The 26,488-nt window shown below is 39.5% G+C and overlaps 1 protein-coding gene across 1 annotated transcript in view; it reads right to left on the reverse strand.

Moving 5' to 3' along the window:
• Positions 1 to 26,488, reverse strand: part of LOC107555909 (receptor tyrosine-protein kinase erbB-4-like) — a 236,491-nt gene that overhangs the window by 159,720 nt on the left and 50,283 nt on the right. Inside the window, exon 3 of the mRNA XM_016238851.1 lies at positions 26,135 to 26,321. Coding sequence (XP_016094337.1) covers positions 26,135 to 26,321 — 187 coding nt within the window. The remainder of the gene's footprint in view (positions 1 to 26,134; positions 26,322 to 26,488) is intronic.

The raw sequence follows: 26,488 nt of genomic DNA on the forward strand, positions 1-26,488 counted from the left end.
TCTGTCTGTCTGTCTGTCTGTCTGTCTATCTATAGCTATAATTGTAGTTGTTATTATAATTATTATACAAACAAATAAATAAATAAATAAAAGTAATATCAACTATTGCAGATAACCCTTTTCTTAAACTGCTTAATGGTTGCTTTATTTGCCAGTCAGATAATCTCAGAAAAAATAAGATGCAATGTGGACTAGACTTTTTCAGCGATACATTTTCCAACCGAACTACCAACCATGTGACAAAAGCGCATCCCACAGCTTCAGCCGAACAACCAATCCATCACATTCCCTCTGAAACAAGAGGTCTGCCCATAGGAAAGAAAAATCAAAAGTGAGATCTCTTTAACATCTCAAATATTTCTCCTAGACAGAAATGAGGTTACTTTTAGATCGAACTGAGATTTTTGCTTGAGTCTCCTGCTTCTCAAACTTGTCTCCTGAGACAAAAACTCTAACACTCACACAATGGTCTCCTTTAAAGCTTTAAAAGAGATCTCAACAACATCACACACTGTGCTCAGATTGTTCTCCTTCGCTACAGACCCTGGATCTCTCACATTTGTCTCCTTTAAAGCTTTAGAAGAGATCTCAACAGCATCACACAATGTGCTCAGATTTTTCTCCTTAGCTACAGACCCTGGATCTCTCACATTTGTCTCCTTTAAAGCTTTAGAAGAGATCTCAACAGCATCACACAATGTGCTCAGATTTTTCTCCTTAGCTACAGACCCTGGATCTCTCACATTTGTCTCCCTTAATGCTTTAGAAGAGATCTCAACAAAATCACACACTGTGCTCAGATATTTCTCCTAGCCTAAAGACTCAGGTCGCCTCACATTTGTCTCCTCCAAAGTTTCAAACAAGATCTCAACAGCATCACACACTGTGCTCAGATTTGTATCCTTAGCTAGAGACTCTGGATCTCTCACATTTGTCTCCTCCAAAGTTTCAAACAAGATCTCAACAGCATCACACACTGTGCTCAGATTTTTCTCCTTAGCTAGAGATTCTAGATCTCTCACATTTGTCTCCTCAAATGTTTAGATTAGAGATCTCAACAACATAAAACACTGTGCTCAGATTTGTATCCTTAGCTAGAGACTCTGGATCTCTCACATTTGTCTCCTCAAAAGTTTAAATTAGAGATCTCAACAACATCACACACTGTGCTTAGATTTTTCTCTTTAGCTAAATAATCTGGGGGTCTCATATTTGTCTCCTGTAAAGCTTTAGAAGAGATCCCAACAACTTTACAAAGTGTGCATCAAGTCAAGAACTTGAAAGGCACTAAATAAAGGGGGACAATCATAAATTCAGAGTTAAAAGGCTGTATTGAGAGATAAATTATGCAGAAATAAGGATAATGTTACTTTTTATAAGACAATGTTTATGTACTTAGGCACATAATTTGTTATTGGAAATGGTAATGTACATTGACTTGGTGCACACTTTGTAAAGTTATTGTGATCACTTCTGAAATTTAGAGGAGACAAATGTGAGAGCTCCAGAGACTTTATATTAGGAGAAAAATCTGAGCACAGTGTGTGATGTTGTTGAGATTTCTTCTAAAGCTTTAAAAAAGACCATTGTGAGAGTGTTGAGAGTTTTTGTCTAAGGAGACAAGTTTGAGAAGCAGGAGACTCAAGCAAACGTTTCCATTCAATCTGAAAGTAACCTAATTTCTGTCTAGGAGAAATATTTGAAATGTTAAAGAGATTTCTTTTTTCATTTTATTTTTCTTCTCTCTGGTTAGCATCAATGTCATTTATCCACACCATTTCATTCTAAGACAATGCATGCATTGTCATATTTGAAGTTCTTTAATGTAGACAGTGTTTTATTGCACAATGATTTAACAGAGGAAACCATAACCTATATTTACATACGTGCAAATATGGGCTGTACAAGACAAAACACTGGTACACTGGTAAAGTGTTAGATTTGTTTAAAAAAAAGGTATTGCTCTTATACTAAACATCTTGCATTTACAAGTCCTATCTAGTCTGTTTGGAAAATGTGGTGTATATTCAATGCTGGACATTGAAGATACATTTAAACATTTAAAATAATAACCTTGATATTCTGAAATGTTTAATGCTATTTAAATGATAGTTTTAGTATTTACAATATTAGTAAAAGTTTAACGTTTCTCCTAAAATAAAACGCAAGCCATCTTAAAACAAAGCTGATATCTCAATGAGACATATAAGAGAATCATTCCTTACCATCCTGCAGCATACAGCAACCTCTGTAAGAGCCATAGCCTTGTGGGCAGCACATCGACGTGAAGCACAACTGCACCTCAGACAACATGGACAATCAGACAACATCCCAGCTAAAGGTACTTTCCTGCTCTTGTTCAATTCTCACCTGACCAATAGTTTCCTGTCTCTACTCCTACTGTCCTGACCATTAAAAGTGAAAAACCTCAAAATAATCAAGAAAAAAAGAAAGAGCAACCTGTAAAGCTTTTTCATAATGGGGTCTTGAAAGAGATTACAGCAAGACAATAAAGAGATCACAGCAAGACAATAAAAATATCTTCTGTTTCTCACAGCCCATTCTCATTTTGGACTCCTTTCTCTCAGATATTTCTCATGTCTCAGTTGTGTCTACTTTTACTTCTCCTAAGGGATTTTAGGAGAACCATCTGAAACATTGTTGATACTAAAATGAGAAACACATGATAACGTCTCTAGGTTACGTATGTAACCATGGTTCCCCGAGGGAACGAGACGCTGCGTCGAGTCGCTTTGACTAAGTCTCCTGAGTTTAGAAAGAGCAAACTGAGCAATAAAATATTCCTATAATGGAGTCTTGTTAGAGATTGCAGAAAGACAATAAAGAGAAATTCTATGTTTCTTCCACCACATTCTCAGTTTTGACTCTTTCCTCAAATATTTCTCATGTCTCATTTGTGTCTACTTCCATTTCTCCAAAGGAATTTTAGGAGAAATATCTGAAATGCTGTTGATACTAAAATGAGAGATATATAAGAATCTCATCTAAGTCTCCTGAGCTTAGGAAAAGCAACAACTGAGCAATAAATTTTTCCTATGGGTGTGATTGTCAGGAGCCGAGGTAATTGACTTAGCACTCTTAAATGTTTCATTAACGCTTCCTGCTGTGGGCTTGATGAAACAATGCCAAATTAGAGACGACATCAAGAACAGGAGGACTAGCGGAGGTGGAGATGCCTTTTATCAGTCTGTAGTGTTTGTATCACTTGAAAGCGAAAGTGTTTGTGTGCATATAGATGTGTACGGCTGTGCGTCAACTCCAGCTCTGCATGCTATCGATGCCAATGACACAGGCTTTGGCTTGTGCACGCACAGAACCCAGCCAAAAATGCTGGCAAGCGCAACACACCACGGTTCAAACATTCTTCACAGCACTGCTCACCTGCCAGCCACAACACAGCGCAGATCACCTGCTATGCATTAGTTTGAACTGATCAGGTCTGTAGCAGGATGACAGGGGTCACTTTGATGTCTTGCACACCCCACGGTCTTTGCTTTGGGTGCGTTGAATGCCCTGGTTTTCGGCTCTAAAATAACGCCACAGGGCTGTAGAGGAAACTGTTTTGATTATTAATTGACATTAAAATTCTTTGCACGCCTCACATTAACTTTTAATGAGGCCCAAGTCTGATATTTGAGGGGGTGGAGGACTGAAACCACTCAGAGTGGACAGACGAGCAGGGTTTGCATCTTTATGAGCGCTGCTGATACGCATTGTGTGTGTGTGTGTGTGTGTGTGTATGTGTGGGACAAAGGTGAGGTTTGGGCACAGTGCTCATCACTGGCTGGAGTTCCTGCTCTCCGGCTGGCCCTGAAGCCCCATGTGCTGCCAGTCTTGAATTATTCAACATCCACAGCCACTCTACTTTTTTTTCCACCCTGTTTTTTGCTCCTCTTTCTCTCAACTGTGAGCATTTGCTTGCACTGCAAGCGACACGCGCATATAATCAACGTACGGAGTCATTTAGCAATATCGTGATGTACAGCTCTGGGTCACAGAACAACTCTATTTGTGTCAAAATGCTTGCGTGAGTCTGCATTCAGGCTGGAGCGTAATGACTGATTTTACAAAGGCTCGAATCAAATGGTAAAGTCAGGTGCTAACAACACCCTAGAGACTCTTTGACTCCATTAGCAGAGGCTTACAGGTAATGGAGACAAATGGGCGAAGCTAAAACGTGTGTATGTCATAGCTTTCTTAACACTGGAGCAGGCTGTCGACTAGCAGCAATGCGCTAAAACACACCGGTATAATGGTATATGTTACACTCACATTTCTGGCAGTTGAACATGTTCTTGCACTAAAGATGAAGTCAGGCAACAAAGTTAGATCAAAATAATATGATATAGGCTTTAAAGGTCACTTGTATTAAACTCAATCTCTTTCTTTTGTCAGGATATCCTTAGGCATAATGTCCGAGCTTCTGTTGTCCATACAATGAATATGAGTGAAGTTTTATACTGCTGGGCACCAAAGGGACAAATAGGCACTATAAAGGTTTCATGAATGTAGTCAGGGATTGAAATTAACTTTTTTACTCACCAGCCAATTTGGCTACTACATTTTTAAGTTACCGGCCATTCATAACTTCTACCAGCCAAAAAAAAAGAAAATAAATAAACCAACAGCTTGAGGCTGTCTACATGACAAAGCAACTGTTGCAAATCATTTTGTGCTGGTACTAAGGGTGTGCGATATTGACAAAAAATAATATCTCAATATTTGAGATATTTTATTGATAAAGATAATTAGACAATATTTTGCTGACTGTGTTATTGTGCTGATATCTTAAGGATACCGTGGACAGCTGACTCCAAAAGTTTTTGATATTCTTCATATTCTGTGTGGTCAGTTCACAGCAGTGATAGAAATGTATCTTTTCCAATAAGTTTAGATTGGGCATTTTTACCTTTATAAATCCATTTTTACTAAAAGTGTGCATCATCTTTTGAGTCAAATTCTTACATTTAATCAGGCATTTATAACAATACTACATTTAGGCTGTTACTAAACAAATGAAAGCAGTATCAATAAAATTCATCTTTGCAGAAGTTGAATATGAAGTGGCATTTAGATGTATTTACACATGTTAATGCAGCTTAGAGGGACATGGGATGCTTTAACCTGCAGTTACAAATGCATAAATAATGTTTTGATATTTTAAACATGAAATGTTGAATAGTGATATTTAAATTATTTGACGCAAAACAGCGCTGTGTTTGGAATTTTTTCTGTTGGCGAAATAACGCCAAAACAGCCAATATGGTGTCTAAAACGTAAGTCTCTTGATATTAACTTATTGTTTATTGAACTGTTGAATAAAATCAATATCACATTTGTAACCATGCTGATTTTTTTTTTAAAAACGGCACTCTTCGTGTGATATTAACTATATGAATTGATATAAATATAAACATTTTCCAACCCCCTTATCTTGAATTATGTGATCATTCATAATGCATATTAACAGACTGAATCATGCAATGAAAGAATGCACTCTAAATGCGCACAGCACAAAGTTAGTCTAACCAGACTACATCACGTCACGTATGCGTGCACTTTGTAACTTAGGTGTGTTTTGTTTGGTTTTTGCAATATACTCCATAATGTCATGATGTCTCACGAGTTCAGTATTTGCGCTAAACCTGTGCAGATTTGGCTTGCATGAACTTCCCAAACAAATTAATGAATGAACATAACTTATGAAAAGTAACCCGCCAAACTGGCTAGTGATTTGACAGCGTTACCCGACACAGCTGATTTTTACCCGCATTTGGCGGGTGTTAATTTCAAACCCTGAATGTAGTATATAAAACTAGTGCATTAGTATATTCCAAGCCATATAAAGTCAATGTGTGAGAAAAAAAAACAACAACAACTTTGTTTTGTTTTATTTTGTTCGGTTCTGTTCTGTTCTGTTCTGTTTTGTTGAGAGCTCTGGGAGATGGGGAGATTATCCTGGACAAAAATTCTGCTCTGGGCATTTTTTGGTATTTTCGCCTACATTTTTCATACTCAAATTCAAATGTTTGCCCTACACATATACAATGGAGGAAATAAAAAAAATGGTTTCATTGTAAATAAAACCCTTTGAAATTCAAAATATGAGTGTAATTCTTTATAAATAATATTATATACTTTTCAAATATTACTATAAACACAAAAAACATAGGCGATTTTTGAGTTTTAAATCAATATATTTTTTTGAAATACTGTAATTCAGGTTCTTGTAGCGTCTGGAACACTCCAACACACAATATATATTTTGTTAGCTAGATTTCACAAATACTTTGTAACACCCCAGGACGCCGAACAAGACCCTGGTTTCATGGTAACCCGATACATTTACAACCTTGTGGAATGCGAGCCGGCTCTCATTCTGCTTTCTCCAGAAACAAAGGGACACAAATGCACAGGAGAAATGGACTGTTCTACTAATTAATTCATAGGAAAACCTTCTTTGAATGAACACCCATTTTCTTCAGGCCAGTGTGTATATTATTGCTGTGTTGTATTTAATCTGATCTGTTGTATTATAGACTATTTTTATCCGTGCTTACGATAAACCACACATTCATATAAGTAACTATTTCATGTCTAGTATCTATGAATTCGCCTTCTTATGATCGAAACAAGTATCTGAGTGACGTGTAATCTTACCAATTGCAGCCCAGAACTGGCCGCAGATCTTTATAACATCAGAAGGGCTGAATGCGCGCTGGCATGAGATGGAGAGCCGTGATCCCCTGACGCGCTGAATTCCGTTACCTGGACAGAACGCGAATATCTCACCGATGGAAGCACTTAGAAAGGCGTGAAAATGGTCTTGTTTGTAAAGAAGACACTCCAAGCTTTCAAATGAATCCATATATGGGCTGATACCATATAAGGAAGGCTATGTAAATGAAGCATAAACATTTTTTACGCGATTTGGACCCGTATCCGGGTCCGCAGAGTTTAACTGGTTGTTAATTCCTCTTTATACATATGTCAACACTTTCTATTCTATCAATAAAAAATACAAGAAATAAAATGATTTATCTATGTTAGACTAACTGGTATTTGTCACAGCACTTACATATTGTTGCCCTTTTGTTGGTTTAATTGCTTCTATTGTCCTTTTTTAAGTAGCTTTGAATAAAAGCGTCTGCTAAATGATTACACGTAAATGTAGATATGTGCTGATTGGCAGTATAAATCACCACCTACTTTAAGTATATAGAAAAAAAGCAGTTGAAAATATTTTCAGACAAGAAATAAAACAATACAGGGCACTGGCGTGAGTAAATGATGACAAAATGTTTGAGTGAACTATCCCTTTAATTCAGGTAGTGTTTTCGAACAATTGCCATCGCTACCGCCATGTTATTCATTAAAGAATGAACAAAGCTCAATATCTGCCATCATCAAACTGTCAAAGATAAATCAGGCACTAATTTCCCTTCTGTCAATGCTTGTTCTACACTGGCACTCGGTTCACTCTCGTGGTGAAGGCACTGTTCTCTTTCCACCTGCCTCAGATTATATAACCGCTCTGTGGTGTGCTCCACTTTCTCTTTGCCGGGATTCTATTTTACAGTACACAGAATGGCGTGATGTTAATTGGACATGTTCTCTCGGGATGCTTCATGCAATTGAATTAACTATGGGGCCATGAAAAGCTATACACACATTAGAGTAACTGATAGACTCATAGAGTTGGCTGTTGTTTGCCCATGAAGTTGGATGCATATATTTCTTTAGGCTCAATTCCCCATTTTATCCAAAGTTCTTACTATATATTCTACAAACCTCTCCACTTTTACTTGGGAAACTCATAGAATTCTGCAGAGTGGATTTAAAAATATTAACAAGAATTAAACAGAACATGGTACTAAATTCTAATATGCAGATGAAAGCATTAGACAAAAAAGTGATGATATAAGTTTGCCTTCAGGGACACGAGTTGCATCGAATGCTATGGGAACACTTTCAGCGTGACCAGGTTCGATTTTCTACGTTTTCGCATCCGTAGCAAGCATTTTGATAGGAAAGGATGACGAATACAAAAAAAACGTAAAAACACATAAGAAAGTTTCGGACTCAGTGTGCAAGGACCTTTATTTAGTGTTGTTTGTCCACTTATAAGCTCCATTATGTCAAGCTTCAGTAAAAAGAAGCATTTGGGCGAGAGCAGGCAGCGTTTGGGCTGTGTGTTCCTCCCTGACCGCGCTAAAAAGAAAAAAAGATATTCGGGTGGGGACACACACAGTTTGTGTGTTGTCTGCTTGGGAGCGAAGCACGCAGAGTAAGCTCTCGATGGCGCTGGCCCTGCTTTTGCCGAGGTGGAGCAGCAGCTATGCTCGTGGGGTTCGCATATGGATCCGGTGGAGGGAATGTAGACGGGCGACCCCTATCTTCTTCCTCAACCACCAGATCCAGCGCCTGCTCTCAGGGGTTCGGAAGCCCGTGCTGCGGTTCTTCCCCCCGGGGAGAGGGCTCGACGCTCTGTTGGTCTTCCTCCGAGGAGGTTGATATGGAGGGCGTCGATGAGCTTGCCAGTTGCACAAGCATCAGTTACACAACCATATTATGCCTAATATTATAATGAGCAGCATTGTCACTTTAATCAGACTGAATAAGCACTACACTACACTACAATCCTTATATCTGCACTGTTTGTTTATTTCACTGGTTTGCACTCTGTCTGCCATGTGCCTTGTGCTGCTTTAATTATCTTTTTTTGCATTGTATAGTTGTATTTTATATATATTTAATCTGTATTTTTACCTTCTACTGTTAGTATTATCTGTATGCACCAAGGGTTTGAGAGTAACGCTATTTTAATTCTCTGTATGTATGTGCTGTACATGTGGAGGAATTGACAATAAAGCAGACTTTGACTTTGGCTTTGACATTACTGAGGAGCGGAGCTCACACAGTATGTTCTCGGGGGGCTGATTGTGCTTTTCCCGCTGTTAAGCGCTCTGCTCTCGCAGGAGTGTGTCCGTGCCTGTGATCTTGCGGTTCCGGTCCTGCTGCTGCTGAGGCACGGCGGCGATTGAGATCGCGGGGATTGCACATGATCTGGCGGACGGGTTGGAGATGGGCTCTCCCTATCTCCACCCGCATTCCCTAGATCTAGTGCTCACTCTCGAGGCTTGGAAGACCGTGCTGCGGTTTCTTCTCCCTCTGAGTGAGAGCTCGCTGCTGCAGCTATCTTTCTCCGAGGAGATTGATATTGTTTGTGTGACCGATCAGCTCGCACGCTGCCGAGGCAACGCGTGCATTACATCTTTTTCGGTTTTTGATATGAATCTTATCACACCAGACCGTGTTTACTTGTCTGGTTGTTTGGTTGCATTTAATTCTGAGGAATTAAATGAAGTATTTATCTGACTATGAGAAGTTAGATATACAGGGGCTCTTGGGATAAAAATTTCTCGAGTGAGAGCATGTGTTTACCTCTCTTCCTCCGAGGAGGTTGAGGCGGTCAACAGGGGCTGCTGGGCGGGAGCAGTCCCAACCTACCGTGTTCCAGCTCCTCATTCTGGGGGCGTCACTTCTCGTACTCCGCAGAGTCTACAGTCAGAGTGGTACTCCCAGGCCCAAGGCTTCTAGTGGAAGGCGGTTCTGCAGACCGTCATTCTTGCTGGATAGTCTTCATCTAAAACGTCCTGACGCCTAAGGCCTAGGACTTCTGAGTGCCAACCCCCTCTGGGGAAGAGCGGTGTACACCATATCACACGGTGCCCGTCTCTCCTCAATGCCATCAGGAGATCAGTCTGCCAACCCTGCCGGTGTTCCAGGGCACAGTGGTCTCCGGAGAGCGCTTCTCTCAGTTACCGCCCGGAAACGTAGCGGTGCTAAGAGGCTCGCTACCTCCACAGAGGTCTCTAGAGCAGTTAGTACGGCAATCCACTGCCGGTCTGCCGTTTCAGGGCACCGAGCTAGGCTCTCTAAGTGCACCAGAAGCCAGTCTCTTGAGACTGGTTCCCTTAGTAGGTCACCTGGCGGTATGGGAGCTCCTACCAAGCGTGCCTCATTGGGTCCGGCCCCGAGCAGGCTCTGGTTCTATCAGTCTAGTCTTCCTAGCAAATGACGTGGGTCTGAGGACTGTCGTTTTCAATAGGAGACTTCAGCTATGAGAGTCCTGATGCTATGGCTCAGGACCTCGGAGGGCAGGACCCTCTGGGGAAGAGTGGTGTACACCGCATCACACAGTGCCCATCTCTCCTCAGTGCCCTCATGAGATCAGTCTGCCAACCCTGCCGGTGTTCCAGGGCGCAGCGGTCTCTGGTGAGTGCTTCTCTCAGTTACCGTCCGGAAATGTAGCGGTGCTAAGAGGCTCGCAACTTCATGGAGGTCTCTAGAGCAGCTAGTACAGCCGTCCCCTGCCGGTCCGCCACTTCAGGGCACCGAGCTAGCCACTCTAATTATCACCAGAGGTCAGTCTCGAGAAACTGACTTCCCTTAGCAGACTACCAAAACGTGCCAAATGTGTCTCAGTGGGTCCTGCACACTGTAGAGAGAGGCAACAGAATCCAGTTGGTTCTCCTCTGCCTCAGTTCAACAGGGTTATCCCCACCTTGGTGGGTCCCGAGCAGGCTCTGATAATGGAACAAGATGTAGATACTCTCTTGAGGAAGGAGGTCATCGAGGTGGTCCCTTCCTCGCGGAAGAGAGTCCAGGCTCTATAGCTGGTACTTCATCATTCCGAAGAAGGATGGAGGGTTGCGTCCCATTTTAGGTCTGCGTCAGTTGAACCGCTCAGTCATGCGACTGAAGTTCAGGATGCTCACACTCAAACAAATCGTGTTTCAGATCAGGTCCGAGGACTGGTTTGTCTACTTCCATATCTCCATCCTTCCTCATCACAGGAAGTTCCTGAGGTTTGCTTTGGGGGCAAAGCTTACTAATATCGGATTCTTCCTTTCGGCCTGGCACTCTCACCCCACACTTTCACCAAGTGTGTAGATGCTGCTCTGGCTCCTCTGCGACTCCAGGGCATCCGCATACTCAACTACATCGACAATTGGTTGATATTAGCTCATTCAGAGCAGATAGCGGTTCGGCATCAAGATGTCATTCTCGCTCACATGAAAGAGTTGGGGTTAAGACTAAACACCAAGAAAAGTGTGCTTTCTCCATTACAGAGGACCATTTATTTGGGTGTGGTGTGGGATTCGACCACGATGCAGGCACGTTTGTCCCCTGCTCAGATCGAGTCGATCCTCACGGCAGTCAAGAGAATGAGAGAAGGCCTGTCACTCACTGTCAAGCAGTTTCAGAGACTGCTGGGTCTGATGGCAGTTGCATCCAATGTGATATCTCTTGGCCTGCTGTACATGAGACCCCTACAGTGGTGGCTCAAGACCAAGGGGTTCTCACCAAGGGGAAACCTGCTTCGCATGCTCAAGGTCACGCGCCACTGCTTTCGGCCTTAGACATGTGGAGGAAACCTTGGTTCTTGTCTCAGGGCCCGGTGCTGGGAGCTCCTTGTCGCCGCATAACGCTAGCGACGGACGCGTCCCTCACTGGTTGGGGAGAGGTCATGAGTGGCCGCTCGGCCCGCGGTCTGTGGAGTGGTCGCCATCTCAGTGGCACATCAATTGGCGTGTTTCTAGCTTTGAAACACTTTCTCCTGGATCTAAGAGATCACCATGTGTTGGTGTGCACCGACTAATAATTGCTGTTAATATTATTCATCGTCTGTTTTATTATGTCTTATATTGATTTTTCCATACTGCTGGTTCGTCTGGTCAGAGGAGAACTGGCCCCCCGACTGAGCCTGGTTTCTCCCAAGGTTTTTTCTCCATTCTGTCACCGATGGAGTTTTGGTTCCTTGCCGCTGTCGCCTCTGGTTTGCTTAGTTGGGGACACTTCATTTCCAGCATTATCGTTGACATGATTGCAAAGATATTATTTAAACTGAGCTGGATGTTGACATCACTGAATTCAATGATGAACTGTCTTTAACTGAAAAATTAGTGTTTACTATTGTCATTTTGCATTATTGACACTATTTTCCTAATTAATGCTGTTCAGTTGCTTTGTCACAATCTGTATTGTTAAAAGCGCTATATAAATAAAGGTGACTTGACTATACAACGGTGGTCTCTTATATCATCCACCAAGGAGGTCTGTGTCCGCGCCCCCTGTATAGGCTGGCGCACCAGATCCTTGTGTGGTCCCGGGGCAAACTCCTCTCGCTGAGAACAATTCACATTCCTGGGCATCTCAATATGGGAGCAGACATCCTGTCGAGGCAGGGGCGGAGGCCCGGGGAATGGAGACTTCACCCCAAGGTGGTGAAGCAGATATGGAGAGATTTTCCTGTTTGCGACTCGAGAGACATCGCACTGTCCCCTCTGGTTCTTTTTGACTCTCTTTGACTCTCAGACTGGACGCTATGGTGCAGACTTGGCCGAGGCTTCATCTGTACGTTTGTCCTCCGATTGCTCTGCTCCCGGGAGTTCTGGAGAGAGTGCGCCAGGACGGGGTCTGTCTGCTGCTAGTAGCCCCGTTCTGGCCGGGCCAAGTATGGTTCTCGGACCAGATTTCCCTCTCGACGGCTCTCCATGGGAGATCCCCGTCAGGAGGGACCTCCTCTCATAGGTGGAGGGCACGATACTCTTCCCTCTCCCGGAGCTGTGGAAGTTTTGGGTGTGGCCCTGAGGGAGCACAACTCGCAGCTTCCGGTCTCTCAACCGAGGTTGTGGAGACCATCCTCCAATCCAGAGCTCCCTCAACGAGGAAACTGTATGCTTTGAAGTGGAAGTTTTTCACTTCTTGGTGCGGAGACCGCCAGCTTGACCCAGTCAACTGCCCAGTTGGTACAGTTCTGGAGTTCCTGCAGGCCAGATTCTCTGCAGGGTTCACCCACTCCACCCTAAAGGTCTATGTGGCGGCCATTGCGGCCTACCGCGCCCCTATTGGTGGCCAGTCAGTGGGCAGACACCCCCTGGCTTCACATTTCCTCTGCGGTGCGCTGAGGCTGAGGCCTCCAGCCAGAGAAGCTTATGCTAAGCGGTGGATCAGGATGCTATTCCATAGCCTCGAGTCCTCTGATCTCCCCTCTCCATTGGGGGTCAAGACTCACTCCTTCTGAAGGTGGCCTTTGGGCGGGATGTCCCCGCCTACTTTGTCAGGTGCCTTCCTGCATTCTGCGCCACTCCTGGCTCCGTTCTCTCGCTTTATCTGTGCTCTTCCACACTAGGCAGGGATTTGTAATCCTGGCGGCGTGGGCATTCTCATTCCCATAGCGTTCGACGCAGCTCAGGTTCCTGAAGGGCAACATCTCCAGGTTACGCATGCAACCAAGGTTTCCAGAAGGGAATGCGACACTGCGTCTCAGTGCCATACTTCCGGCATCCCTGTGAGTGCTTGCTCCATTCCTAGAAGCTGACGGCAGTTCCACCACACGTGCTTTTAAGTTTCCTGGTCGTTACGTCACCCCGCCCGTGATGTCTCGCCCATCCATTGAACTGATTACACATGTGATTCAGAGCGTGGTCACGCTGAAGGCGTTCCCATAGTGTTCAATGCAACGTCTCGTTCCCTTCGGAGAACCATGGTTACATGCGTAAACTGAAGACGTTTTTTTAATGTTTAATTGCTTTTTTCTGTTTTCTGTTTGTGACACTACGTAACCATGTTGCTTTTTACTACCAAGATGCAGTTTTTTGAGCGTAAGTTATTCCATAATGGATACAAACATTAACTGTCCCCGAAGAAATGAGATGTAAACAAAGGAATTACCATTCATATTACAACGCTATTGTTTCATTGGACTAAAAGTGCTCTATGGGATGTTGTTCAGTGGACCCCCTTACCTTTCTAACTAAACTGGGATTTACAGCTGTGGATGCGTTTATGACTCGTTGTTACGATGAATCTGGTACGTACTGCATTTTGATTATGCATGTTTTGAGGTGTACTGCTTAAACAAATTTAGCAAATACATTCTTTATAAGCTTTCCTTTGAAAAACAGTGATCTATCGTCGATGCTTGAGGCTTAGACCTTTAGAATGATATATAGTTTGTCAAGATTAATTATGTTGCTTTTCATTTAATCTATTCGTAAACATTGACACGTGCAAACAAAGAGCATTCAGTGCACCGGCATCCAGGTGCGGGTTAACAGGTTAACAAGTTTGGACAAGTGCATTTATATCCACGGACTGTTACCCGAAAAACAATGTCTAAAGAAATAGGAATCGAAGTTTAGCACAACTCACCAGAACTAAGCGATGTTGGGGCATGTTGAGCTCAGCTTGTTCCTTCTGCAGCTTTCTCAGGTTGTTATTCTTTTAATAATTTATTGTACAAAGAATGGGTTACAAACGATAAACCGCGTGATTTGTTGGTTCTTCACCGTGGTAAGAAAAAATCTAATTCCATCACAACCCTAGTGTGAGCCATATGTGTGTGGATATAGGCTTCCATCTCTCTTTTTTGACTGTGAAAAGGGGTGTTTGAAGCCAGGAGACATGTTTAATCATTCAGATTCTTAATGATGACACCAGATTTATTATTAATAGGCCTGGTTTCTCCAGTGATTGGGGTGGGCGAGTGGGTATTAGCACTTGCCCCACGCTTTCTATTTGATCTCTGTGTAATTACCGCTTTTCTTTTTTCTCTCTTCACATCATAGGCTTTAAATACAACTTTTAAAAAGGGATTCTTCCATTTTTCTACTCCACTTCCCAGGGCTTTGTTTCTCAGCAGTTCTATCATCCTTTCATCTCCATGGAGAAGGAAAGTACACTCTGCATGTGTTCTGTATATACAAACACACTGCAGTTAAAAAGAGAAGTACATTTGCTACAGTTGTTTTTTAACTTGATTTCTATGTATCTATCTGTCTGTCTGTCTATGTACCAAACCAAATAATGTATTTTTACAAGCCATTCAGGTAACATTTTAGCAAACACATATGTACAAATCATTTCATTTCTAAAAGAGTCATTTCTAAAAGAGGGTCCATACAATACCATTACATACTTTTCTTTCCTTTTTGAGGGCAGAAGGGTCAAATTTTTCTAATGATTCAAATTTCGCAAGTCCTTCTGTGGTTGGACATCAATATTTCATTACATTCTTTTCTCACAGCTTACATAATTCCCAAAAGCTTCAGTTAATGAGCTTGAAAACAGTCAGCAAAATTAAGAAGTGAAAAGCACAAAGAATATGTAAGTGGGAAATGTAAAGACAACGGTCTCTTCTAAGGCCTAATAAAGATGCACTTTTTTGTGATGTTACAAATGAGCAGAATCATAATAATGTCTTTTAATGCTGTTTTTCCTCAATTCCCAGGGAGAAAATGTCCTGCCATTGACACTGTCCTTTCCACCTCTGTAACCTTTCATTTGTGGTTTATGTCGCTGGTTATTACTGCACGACAGCTGCGCCAAAAGATTAGTAATACAGCCACATTCTAGATTTGCTGCAGTGCAACTGTTGTCCTTCAGAAGGAGGATCGCTCCCCTGCGCCTCAAACAGTGAAAAATCGAGTATGACACAAACGTAATTGCATGGGAAGTAATCAATTAGACACACAATTGGAAGTGACCCGGGGTCTGGAAGCCTCAGTGAGAAAGATGGAAATGAGTGTTGTGCAAGCACCAACAAAAGTAATTTTCTTTTTTTCTCCTCTCGGGTCCCTTTACACAAACTGCGCTGAGCTGAAAAAGAACCGAAATGGGTAAAGAGAGAGAGCATGAGACAGACATGTGTCTGAGGCAGTCAAAGACTGATCTTCCTCTTTTCTCATTCTATGTCTTTCATCTCTGGTGTGCTGTTCCAGAACGCTTTCATGAGACGCTGAGCAGGACTCAATGAGGTTAATGCACGATCATTGAGATTTTCTCCTTGAACAGGTGCAGGTATATTGGAGAGCAAAAATAAAGGGCCAGTCTTGTGTATGTGCATGTACAGTATGTGTACAAAAAGTAATGTATTCAATATAAAATATATACTGTAAACTAAATGCAAATTGTTACAGGTGCCATTTCAAACATATCTATCCATTCAACCAACCAACCATGCATATGTATGAAAGACCTATAAACCAGGGATTTTTAAACTTCTTGCCAAACTTTAAAACAGGACTTTGTAAAGCCAACATTCAACATTCGTCATGACAAACTGTTCTAGTTAAAAATTACAATTATCTAAATTTCTTTGGATTTTAGTTCATTTTACTTCTACTTACTTAAATTCAAATTAGAATTCCACATCCTGTTTGCTGCCTCAATTCAAATTAAAATTAAAATTCTGCAACTAGACTGGAATTCAAACAGCATTCATATTTTTATAGGTGGCATTTCAAACACATCCATCCAAAAATCCATCTGTCTGTAAGGCCTATAAAACTTTGGGGCTTTGTACGTTTATTTAAAAATTTTAAAACAAGGCTTTATAAAGACTTTATAAGCTTTATTAATCATGACAGACTTTGCTGTTCTAGTTAATTTCAATAATCTGAATTTCACTGGATTTAGTCATTTAGTTATTATTTCTACTTCCTTTCATTCACATTTGTATTCTTATTCAACATCCAGTTTGCTGCCTGAATTCAAATTAGATTCAAATTCAGTTACTGAAATGAATTCAAATGGCATTTTTAATTGATCCTTCGCAGGGTGATCTGACCAATCATAACACGGAATCTGACATTTTTGTCTGACAAACAAACCAGACAGTAGAGTAGATTAAAGTCGGTGGACTTGAACTTGAAAAATTGTGTATTGACGTCTTTTCGCAGTTGAGAGAACATACTTTCTGATGTTCATTCATGTTTATTTCATGCTAAAACTAGAAAGCGAACTAGTACAGTGATCTGTCGCGACACATAAAAGAGCCACAAAATGATATTTATTGTTTGAATTTCTTAAAAACTGACAACATTTGAAAGTGGAGACTTTGTTTCATACTGAAAGTAACCTGCTTTATCCTGTCTGTCGGCACATAGTTAGTTTCCTCTTTGCTGCACAATGTATTTTTCACTGTGTGAGAACATGATGTGAGGTGTGAGAGCAGCATGCTTTGTTGGACATAGCAACAGTAAAGGGGAGGGTTGTCTTTGTGAAGGATTAATTCCATTCTGAGTAGTGCACACCTATTACTTTACATGCTCTGTGCTGCATCTGAAACAAAAGGTGAAGTAAATATCAGGTAAATCATTAAGAAAGAACAGCAATGAGAAGTAGCAGGAGGTGGACAAAACCACAAAACACAAGAGAGCCTCAAGAGTCTCAAATCTGTAAGATACGGCGACAACATGCAATGTCAGTATGTAAAGATTAGAGTATTAGAACTCTATAAACACTGTGCTTATGTATACTTGTGCATCTGTGTACTTTGACCGATCTTCAAAATGTCCCTATCAATTTAAGCTTATTCTTTTTCTGTACACAATGCATTAAAACACACTTTGCGAATACCACTGTGACTATTTAAGTCATGTTGTGATTCTAGCATATGAATACAACAGTGTAGTACAGTGTAGAACACAAAAATGGTTAAGAGCAAAGCTGAAATTTTTTTCTTTTTTTTGTAAGTGAACAAAAGGCCATGAACCACACAAAAACCCACCATTAACTGATACAAAAGCTTCTGATCAAGTTAAAGATGACAGAACAATCCATAACAACCAAGAAAAAAAAATTACTAGCGTACAGTACAAAATCAGAACCTTGAGACAGCGCAGACACAAACCTTGACAAAAACAAAGTCCTCTTTCAAGATAATTTGTTCTAAAAGACAGGAAAATAAATAGCTTGCATGAAGGACAGGAAGTTGAAACCCATTTTCCACAGCTGAAAATAAGAATAATGAGCAGTGCAACTACGACACTGTGTGTAAGAGGCAATCAGAGATTCATGATCATATCAAATAATAAGTCTAATCAAAGGTTAAATTATGAATTACAGCTCTAATAATCACAAAACAGTTCCTAAGAAGCTTGGAAAGTAGAAGAGGAGAAGAAAGTGAAGTAAGTAAGTAAATACTTGGTTGCACCCTTCCCTTACAAGAATTTACTTTGGGAGTCATATAGTTATATTAAAATAGAAATCTGATAGCCTGTATATAAAATAAACAACAAAAACAAATTAATTAATGAGTAAATCAACAAATGAATCAAACAAATTGATGAAAAAACAAATGAAGAAATGAACCAACAAACAGATCGATAAAAGAATGAATGCATGCAAACCACACACATTTGACACTGATAATTTTCTATTCAGATTCTGGGTAGAGAAGAAAATAACGTGATCAAAAGCTGCCATCAAGGGCAAACAAGAAAGAGAGAGAAAGAAAAGGACACAGAACTAAAGAAACTTTAAAAGACAGAGAACAACACAAGGAGAGAAACTGTGTTAAATTTACAACACTCATGTGTTCTCATGGAGGCGGTTATTATTGTGAGGTAATTACTATCTAAGAAGCAATTGTGTTCGACTTTAAAAAGAACAACAAGGAGTTGCACAAATGTTGAGTAAAAAAAATATTTGTCTAGGCATGAAAAAAATTTGAATTCTTCTGAAAATGACAACAGAACGGCACTTTGAAATGTCAAAGAAAGGATGCGAAATTTAACCTTTGCCTCAGCGGTGAGACGAGGTATAATTATTACAAATCACCTGTCTCTCGAGGCCTTTGAGGACATGGACACAAAAAGACACAGCTCTTTCTGGACTGACATCAGCAGTTGATAACGCTTTCCATGAAGCCTGTATGCACAGCATATTACAATGCACATTTCTAATCCATTATGTATTTTCATAAATAACTGAAAGCTACAGTATAATTCATGATAATATTGCACTACTCAATTCATTGTTACATTAAAAGGGTAAAAACAAAGATACAACCATTAATGCATAAATGTTATAAATGTATACTATTAACTGCTGCAATTATTTATGAGAACATGTAATATATATATATATATATATATATATATATATATATATATATATATATATATATATATATAAGATGTATTATATAATACAAGGCATTATTAAAGCATAAAGAATACTTTTACACTACTTATCAAACATCTACACTTTATTGTTTCTCGTGCACATTTTTAATAAATCAACAGCAGAGTCAGTGGGTATTAGATCAGTAGGTGGCCAAAATTATTAGAACACTAGTATTTTCACCAGCTAAAAAATGGTTTAAGTCAGTTATTTCTATCTTTTGCTGTAGTGTGTCAGTAGGAACTATTAGTATACATTTCCAATCGTTCATTTTGCCTTTAATTGTAATAATCCAGTGAGATTTTTATGTGCTTCTCTACCCACAACAGCCAGTGCTCCACACAGAGATCTGATCTCATCATCATCCAGTCTGTCTGGAATGACAAACTGAAACAGACTAAATCCAGAAGAACTGTGGCAACATCTCCAAGATGCTTCAATCAATCAATCAATCAATGAAAAATTTATTTATTTATTAAGAAGTTTATTTTATTTAGAAATGTTTAATTTCTCGTTTAAAATATTAACATAAACACCAAATATTTTTCATGACAATAGTTAATGACATATATATTCAATCAAGGGTTTCCAAATCTTTTACTAATAGCATTTGATTCATTATATATACACTATACAGTATATAGTCTTCATTAAAAGTGTTACCAAGCAAACAGTAAAAACAAGGAAAAAAGGAACATGGTCAGATTTACCAGTGAGTCTGATAGTGAACAAAACACATCATGTTGTGTAGACCAGTGGTTCCCAACCCTGATCCTGGAGGCACCCCAACACTGCACATTTTGCATGTCTCCTTTCTCTGACACACCAATTTCAAGTCTTGAAGTCTCTACTAATGAGCTGATGACCTGAATCAGGTGCGTTTGATTAAGGAGACATGCAAAACGTGCAGTGTTGGGGTGCCTCCAGGACCAGGGATGGGAACCACTGGTGTAGACCAGCTGAAAAGACATAGAAGATGTAAAAAACAAAAACTAGTAAAAAGCAATGGAAAGAAGAGACAACTATTTAATGAACAAATCCTTAGTCAACAACATTCAAATGTTTCAAATGCTTTTCAAGGCAAATTGAATGTAGCGCTGTTCCATCTCACATTCAAATGAATAGATCAAATAGCTCACTCCATTGACTCCGACTTAATAACCCAGCAGGAAGGACATTTAAAAGCCAGTCACAAGGGAAGCCCTGCGACCGGAGCCTGAGCACCACATCACTGTGTCTCCCACACACCACCTCTCCGAAAATCAATAGAGCAATATCAGAATATACCAGCGACAAATTGATTTTATCCAGGACAATTTCTACCCCCAAGGATTTCAGTTGTGGCAGCAATGCCGACAAGCCGGTTTGATCAGATTCGGGATTAGACCCAGAGTAGTTAATAGCCTTTATTCACTTAGATATAATTTATGGATGGTATTGATCACTTTACACATCTCTGGAGAACTGCTATGAGAGGAATGACATGATAATGTGACAGGGGATCAAAAGGCTCGTAATGTTAAGGTCTGACAAGCTGATAGTCCTCGACAGAGAGCGAGAGAGAGACGTTGCTGGGCTCTGTTCCAGCTTTGATCTGTCTCAGGGTTACAGGGCGCTGACTATGTTCAACATTTAGAAAACCAGTGTTGGGAGTAAGTCCCTAAAAATAGCTCCAAACTAACTTAGCTGTTGCTTAAAAGTGTAATCCTTCCAATAACAGCAAGTAGTGGCAAATTTTGATAAAACGAGGAGCCCTGCAACAGAGCGAGCTATGAAATAATCAAACCCACTCAGATACTATTAAAGGAGATATATTATGCCCCTTTTTACAATATGTAATATAAGTCTCTGGTGTCCCCAGAATGTGTATGTGCAGTTTCAGCTCAAAATACTCCACAGATCATGTATTATATCATTTTGAAAATGCCTATTTTGAGAGTTACAAAAAGTCGGTTATGTCTATGAAGGCAAACAGCTGGGAAATAAATGGCATGTTTATTTTAGATGTGTGGCAGCAGCAATATACAGTAAATAAATCAATAAATGCACTGCTTTCTTGTCTCCTCTGAGGCTGGGACTGTAAATAGTGTTCTGTGCTCGTCTATGCGGCTAAAGACAGAACAGTTAGCATGTTTTGCTCAAACTTTCACCATGGCATTATAGCTGGTACACAGTTGTCGCTTGCAAAATAAAAATAACAGTGCAGTGGGTGGAAACGTACAGATTAAGGGGCGGTAATATTATAATGAGATCCCTTTGCCACGTCACCAAGGGAGCGAAATCAGACGTGCTCGTTTTTTCAGACACATGAAGAAAAAGGCTTACCAAAAAAAAGTTACTGGTTTAATCTTTTTCACGTTTCCTTGGTTGGTAGATGCACCGTGGACCTGATTATAGCACTTAAAACCTGGAAAAGTCAGATTTTCATGATATGTCACCTTTAAATGATCTGATTCATTTTAGCAAGTCGGTTCACTTTAGGGGTGAATCACTTTAAGGTTTATGATTTTTGGGTGAATTAACCCTCTATATGGAACTCAAAAGCTTCCTCAACACTGTGGAAGACACATGCACTTTCTTCAAGTCCCTCGCTATACTCCTCAATGAAAGCAAGATAAATATACAGTTAAAGGTAAAAGGGCAGCAACAGCAGATTTCACAAAGAAAATTGGACGAACAAGAAAAGAATGAATGTAGGCAAAGAAAGAGACGGATGAGAGAGACAGAGTAAACTAGCGAGCAGAGCTTCTGTGTTTTCTCCTTCCCTGTGGGCATGGCTGGGATTTCAAACGTTGCTTGACTCCACTGCTGTTCCCTGTTAGTCTGCCTAAGACAGGAGATCACGCTCCTCTGGGAGAACCTGGTCTCCTGGACGTTTCTAAACACTGTCATCTTCCAAGAATACAGCACGAAATGCAGCACAGTTAGGCTGTAAGTGATGTCAGCATTACAATGTTGCATTTGGGTTATGTACGCTGCATCCAGTGGACTCTAGAAGAGGGACTGGGTAAGTGGAACAATACAAGCAGATTCAATTATTTACCCGGTCTGCTATGCCACGTCTCTCTCTCTGCTCTATTTCCTTTGCCTAGTCACAGCAAGTGAATGAAGATGTTTCGTGGACCAGAAACATTGGTCCATAAGAGTGAGATGGTGTTCCTGAAGCATTTATGCACGCTGGGTTAACTATCTAGCCAGATTTCACATCACAATAAGCCCTTTTTCAGTGATACAGACTTATTTAAACTAAAGCAAAAACAAACAACATTTTGAGGTATAGAATCCATGATGTTTACAATGTCGCTCTTTATTCATTCATCTGCCACAGATTACAAAAAGATAGTACTGCCTCTAAAAATATACAATTTAGCCATCACTTTTCAAGGAATCAAACTAAATGTGACTTGTAGTCAACTCTGCATATTAAGCTGGGATACATTATAAACTTACAAGCATTTGGAAGACAATGTTATGCAAAGCATTTTTCATGGCATTCAAAATATTTTTATAATGGCCATCCTCTATTGTAATCTACAGAAAAATACAGTCCAAAAGTTCAGGGGCCTGTATTTTTAAGAAATTAATACTTTTATTCAGCAAAGATGCTTTAAACTGATTAAAAGTGACAGTAAAGACTTTGACATTGTTAAACATCTATTTTGAAATCAGTGATGTGCTTTTGTACTTTCCTTTCATCAAAGAATGCTGAAAAAAAGTGTATAAATTTCTATAAAAATATTAAGCACCATAACGGTTTTTGACTGCTGAAAATTCAGGAATATTTCAGATTCAGGAATTTTGATCTCCCCCCTTCGATTTTTTATAAAATAAGATATTTCTATTTCAAAATATCACATTTCAATGTCTTACTTGGCAATTCTTTGTATTTGTGAAATTTCTGTAATTATTTCTGAAAGTATCTGAGTGAAAACTGAGTGAAAATCTGAATGGTAGTGTATATAAACAAAGGTTTTTTTTTTTTTACATTCAAAAAAAAAAAAAACACCTTTAAGCACCATATCTAAACATATTCTAATTATTTATTAAACTTTTTAAAATTAAATTAAGTTTACTTGAAAATGAATGTGTATCGTAAGTATCATATCATCATGAAAAGTATAATTCAGTGGAAAAAAAATGAACTGTGTTAGCAAACATTTGTGTAGAATTGATAACAAAAGCTAAATGTGATATTTATAATCACAATACTTTCTTTAATGTGTAAGTTATTCAACAAGGTCATGGGTTTGATTCCATGTGATAACACAAACTGATAAAATGTATACTATAATGCTACACTGTAAAAAAAATTCCGTAAAATTTAAAACCGGCAGCTGTGGTTACAGTTAAATACTGTAATTTCATTAACTGATATAATGTTAATATACCAACCTATTGAAGTACTGAAATCTGTTTTGCACCTTTGTAATACACTAATAACCACCAAATGCAGGTGGTGATGAGAAAGTCACATGATGAACCAAAGCCCATCACAAGCAGCTTTAAAATAATGACATATATTGAAGGTGCACAGTGTCATTCACACAGACACTAAACACCATCATGGTAACACACATGAAACTGAAATAATGCAATAAACATTAATTTAACAACATTAGGTGTAACACACAACCCTAATATACAAAATTGATAAGAAAAAACTAAGAAGAAACATAGTTATTTCAACAAAAAAAACATCAAATTTGAAATGTAACGCAGGGGATTCTGTGAATGTCAATTTACGGTTATTCACTGTAAATTATACGGTCTTTTTCACTTCCAAAAACGGTATACTACTGTAAAATTAATATCCAATACATGTAATGTCCAATACGGTTTTTCACCGTATATAGTAGGGGCATTTACCGTTAACCATTTAACAGGTTTTTACTGTAGCATTTTTACAGTCTTTTACCGTTAAATTCACGGTCATTTTTTATACTTTGCAAACCATTTTAGATATAAAAATGAATAAATGACAATGGCCTTGATAGTTTTTTATATTGGGCTAAAAAATTGACACTGCCCACAATTCTGAGCCCAACAGCATCCTGGTTACTCGCACTGAAGGCTGACGGGTAATTGCCACTGTTTTGATCTTACACAGTTCTGTTACATTTCCAAAGTTTTGCCATAATAAACGGACAGACAATGCTCACCACTCCCAGCAACTATTAAAGTCTGTGTCGCAATGCAAGTGTCTGGAGGAACAGCTAAGGAGAAACATACCACTTCTCATTAGTCAAAGAAGACAAAAGCTGTGCATAGTAAATGTCATGCCAATGCACTTATACTAGTTTTTTTTAGCCAATCAGAAGGAAGCGAAGCTGTTGTGTAACAGCAATAATCAGGTATTGTGAGGAAGAAACATTTCCAACCAGCCCTGGCAGTGAAGCAGAAAGTACAGAGACACTTACAAAAACATCAAAACCCCCAACTCACCATCCTTATTCTGAATTATGCAACATGCATCTGACAAATTAGACGTTAAACATTGTCATTTGTACATCATGTTTGTTTACTAGAACGTCAGACTCCACAGAGGTTTGCATTTGCTGTCTGTCTTAAGTTGGGCCTCATATTTTTTTAACCCTATGGTGAGGCATGCATTTAAATGTAGCTACTAATTCAAAAACCAATTGAAAAATCTCTGAATGAGTATATAATGCACGTATGACCTTGCAGTGAAATGAACAACATTTTAATGCACTCTAACCAAACAATAATGAAGAGGCAGCACGCAATAGGTATGGAACAAAGAGCAGGGCTGTTGAAAAGAGGTCCTTCACAGACAAACCGCACTAATTAGTGAATGAATGGAAATTACGTTTACCCTCATGTCGTTATTTCTCATCTAAAAGGAAAATACATCATGCTTTCTTCCTTTAAGGATTATATATAATTCTGTTCTTTTTGATTGCGGCACAATTTTTTTCAACATTTATAATAAGAAATATTTTTGAAGTAAAAAACCAGCATATTAAAATTATCTCTGAAGACTAGAGTAAAATTACACAAAAATATAAAAATTTTAACTGTAAAAATATTTCACAATATTACTGGTTTCATGCAGCTTTTGGGATTTTGACATTAATTAAAAATTAAAAATCAGTGTTCAAATGTTTAGAGTCAGTGAGAATTTTTTCTAAAGAAATTCATCAAAAGTGACAAACAAACAAACAAATAAATACTGTTAAAGACTTTTGAATAAAAAGTATCTCAGCATTACAGTTTTTTTCTGTTTCTTTGCAATTATTCTAAAAATACATTAACATATTTTAAAGACACCAATCAGTATTGTATACATTATTTGCAGTATTTAGAGAGTATTTATACATAGAAAACTGCCATAACTGCCAAAATTCTGCTCACATTTTTGGGAAAGACACATTTCCAGAGTTGTCTTAAAGCAATTGCCACTGAAATATTCTTCAAATATTTTACAAATATGGCCTAAAGAAAGTCAAACTTTACTGTGCTACAGCAGACTTTACTGTACTAAGTAAACAGTATCCAATCAACGTTTAGCTCGTTCAGCCTTTGCTAGTTTACTAGCCTATTAGCTCCTGCAAAACTGACAGATCGAAGCTATAATAAAGACTTGGTTCATATGAGAGCAGTGCCATCATCAAGCTGGTCAAGCCCCAGCGTTCCCCACCAAACCTCTCACTGAGTTTTATGGATCCAATTCCAGGTGCAGATATTTAGCTGTATTTCACTGCCAGCGTCGGCCCTCATCCATCCAGCAGCTCAAACACCAGCTAAGGCATTTCAGATGGAAGTTGTGAGGAATCAATTTAGTATGATATCCATATTCATGAATACTCCCCGTATATTTCCTGCGAGAGACATCGGAGAGCACTCACCAACTTCACAATTTACTCTGTGTGCTTGTATATGACAGACACGCGTTCTCAGCAGGTATTGATGTCGTGTTGAGTGATTTCAGAAGGGATCAATGCATTAAAATGGATTTCAAAGCAAATGACAAATCATCTTTAACAAAGACATGATGATCAAAACGATGAATTTTTTTGCAAAATAAAGTACATTCACAAAGATGAGCAAGACAAGGACAGAGAAAAAAAAAAGAACACACAGATTATGTGACCTGTGGACTCGTAGGCTCATTTTGTACCTGTGAGATTCTTAAGGCCAAGCTGACGGAGACCGAAGTTGCCGTCTCTGCGGTAGTTGAGGAAGATGGCCAGGGCGTAGCGGTCTTCATACAGTCTGGTGCCGCGGATGATGCGCAGATTCTCCAGGGGCAGATACTCAAACTGATTCAGCGCCACAAGCACATATCCTGTCACCTCACGAATGGACTGCAGACAGAATAAAGCACAAACATTAAAGGTCACATATTTTAAACCTTTCTGGAGTTTTATTTTAGGTTTTGATGTCCTTAAGAATATATATTTGCGGTATAAGTACCAAAAACCATCTCAATATATTTTTACAGCTCCTCTCTCAGGAGCTCTGCTGAGAACAG

This window comes from Sinocyclocheilus grahami, unplaced genomic scaffold (assembly GCF_001515645.1).
Source record: "Sinocyclocheilus grahami isolate Dianchi unplaced genomic scaffold, SAMN03320097.WGS_v1.1 scaffold549.1, whole genome shotgun sequence".
Classification (NCBI taxonomy): Eukaryota; Metazoa; Chordata; class Actinopteri; order Cypriniformes; family Cyprinidae; genus Sinocyclocheilus; species Sinocyclocheilus grahami.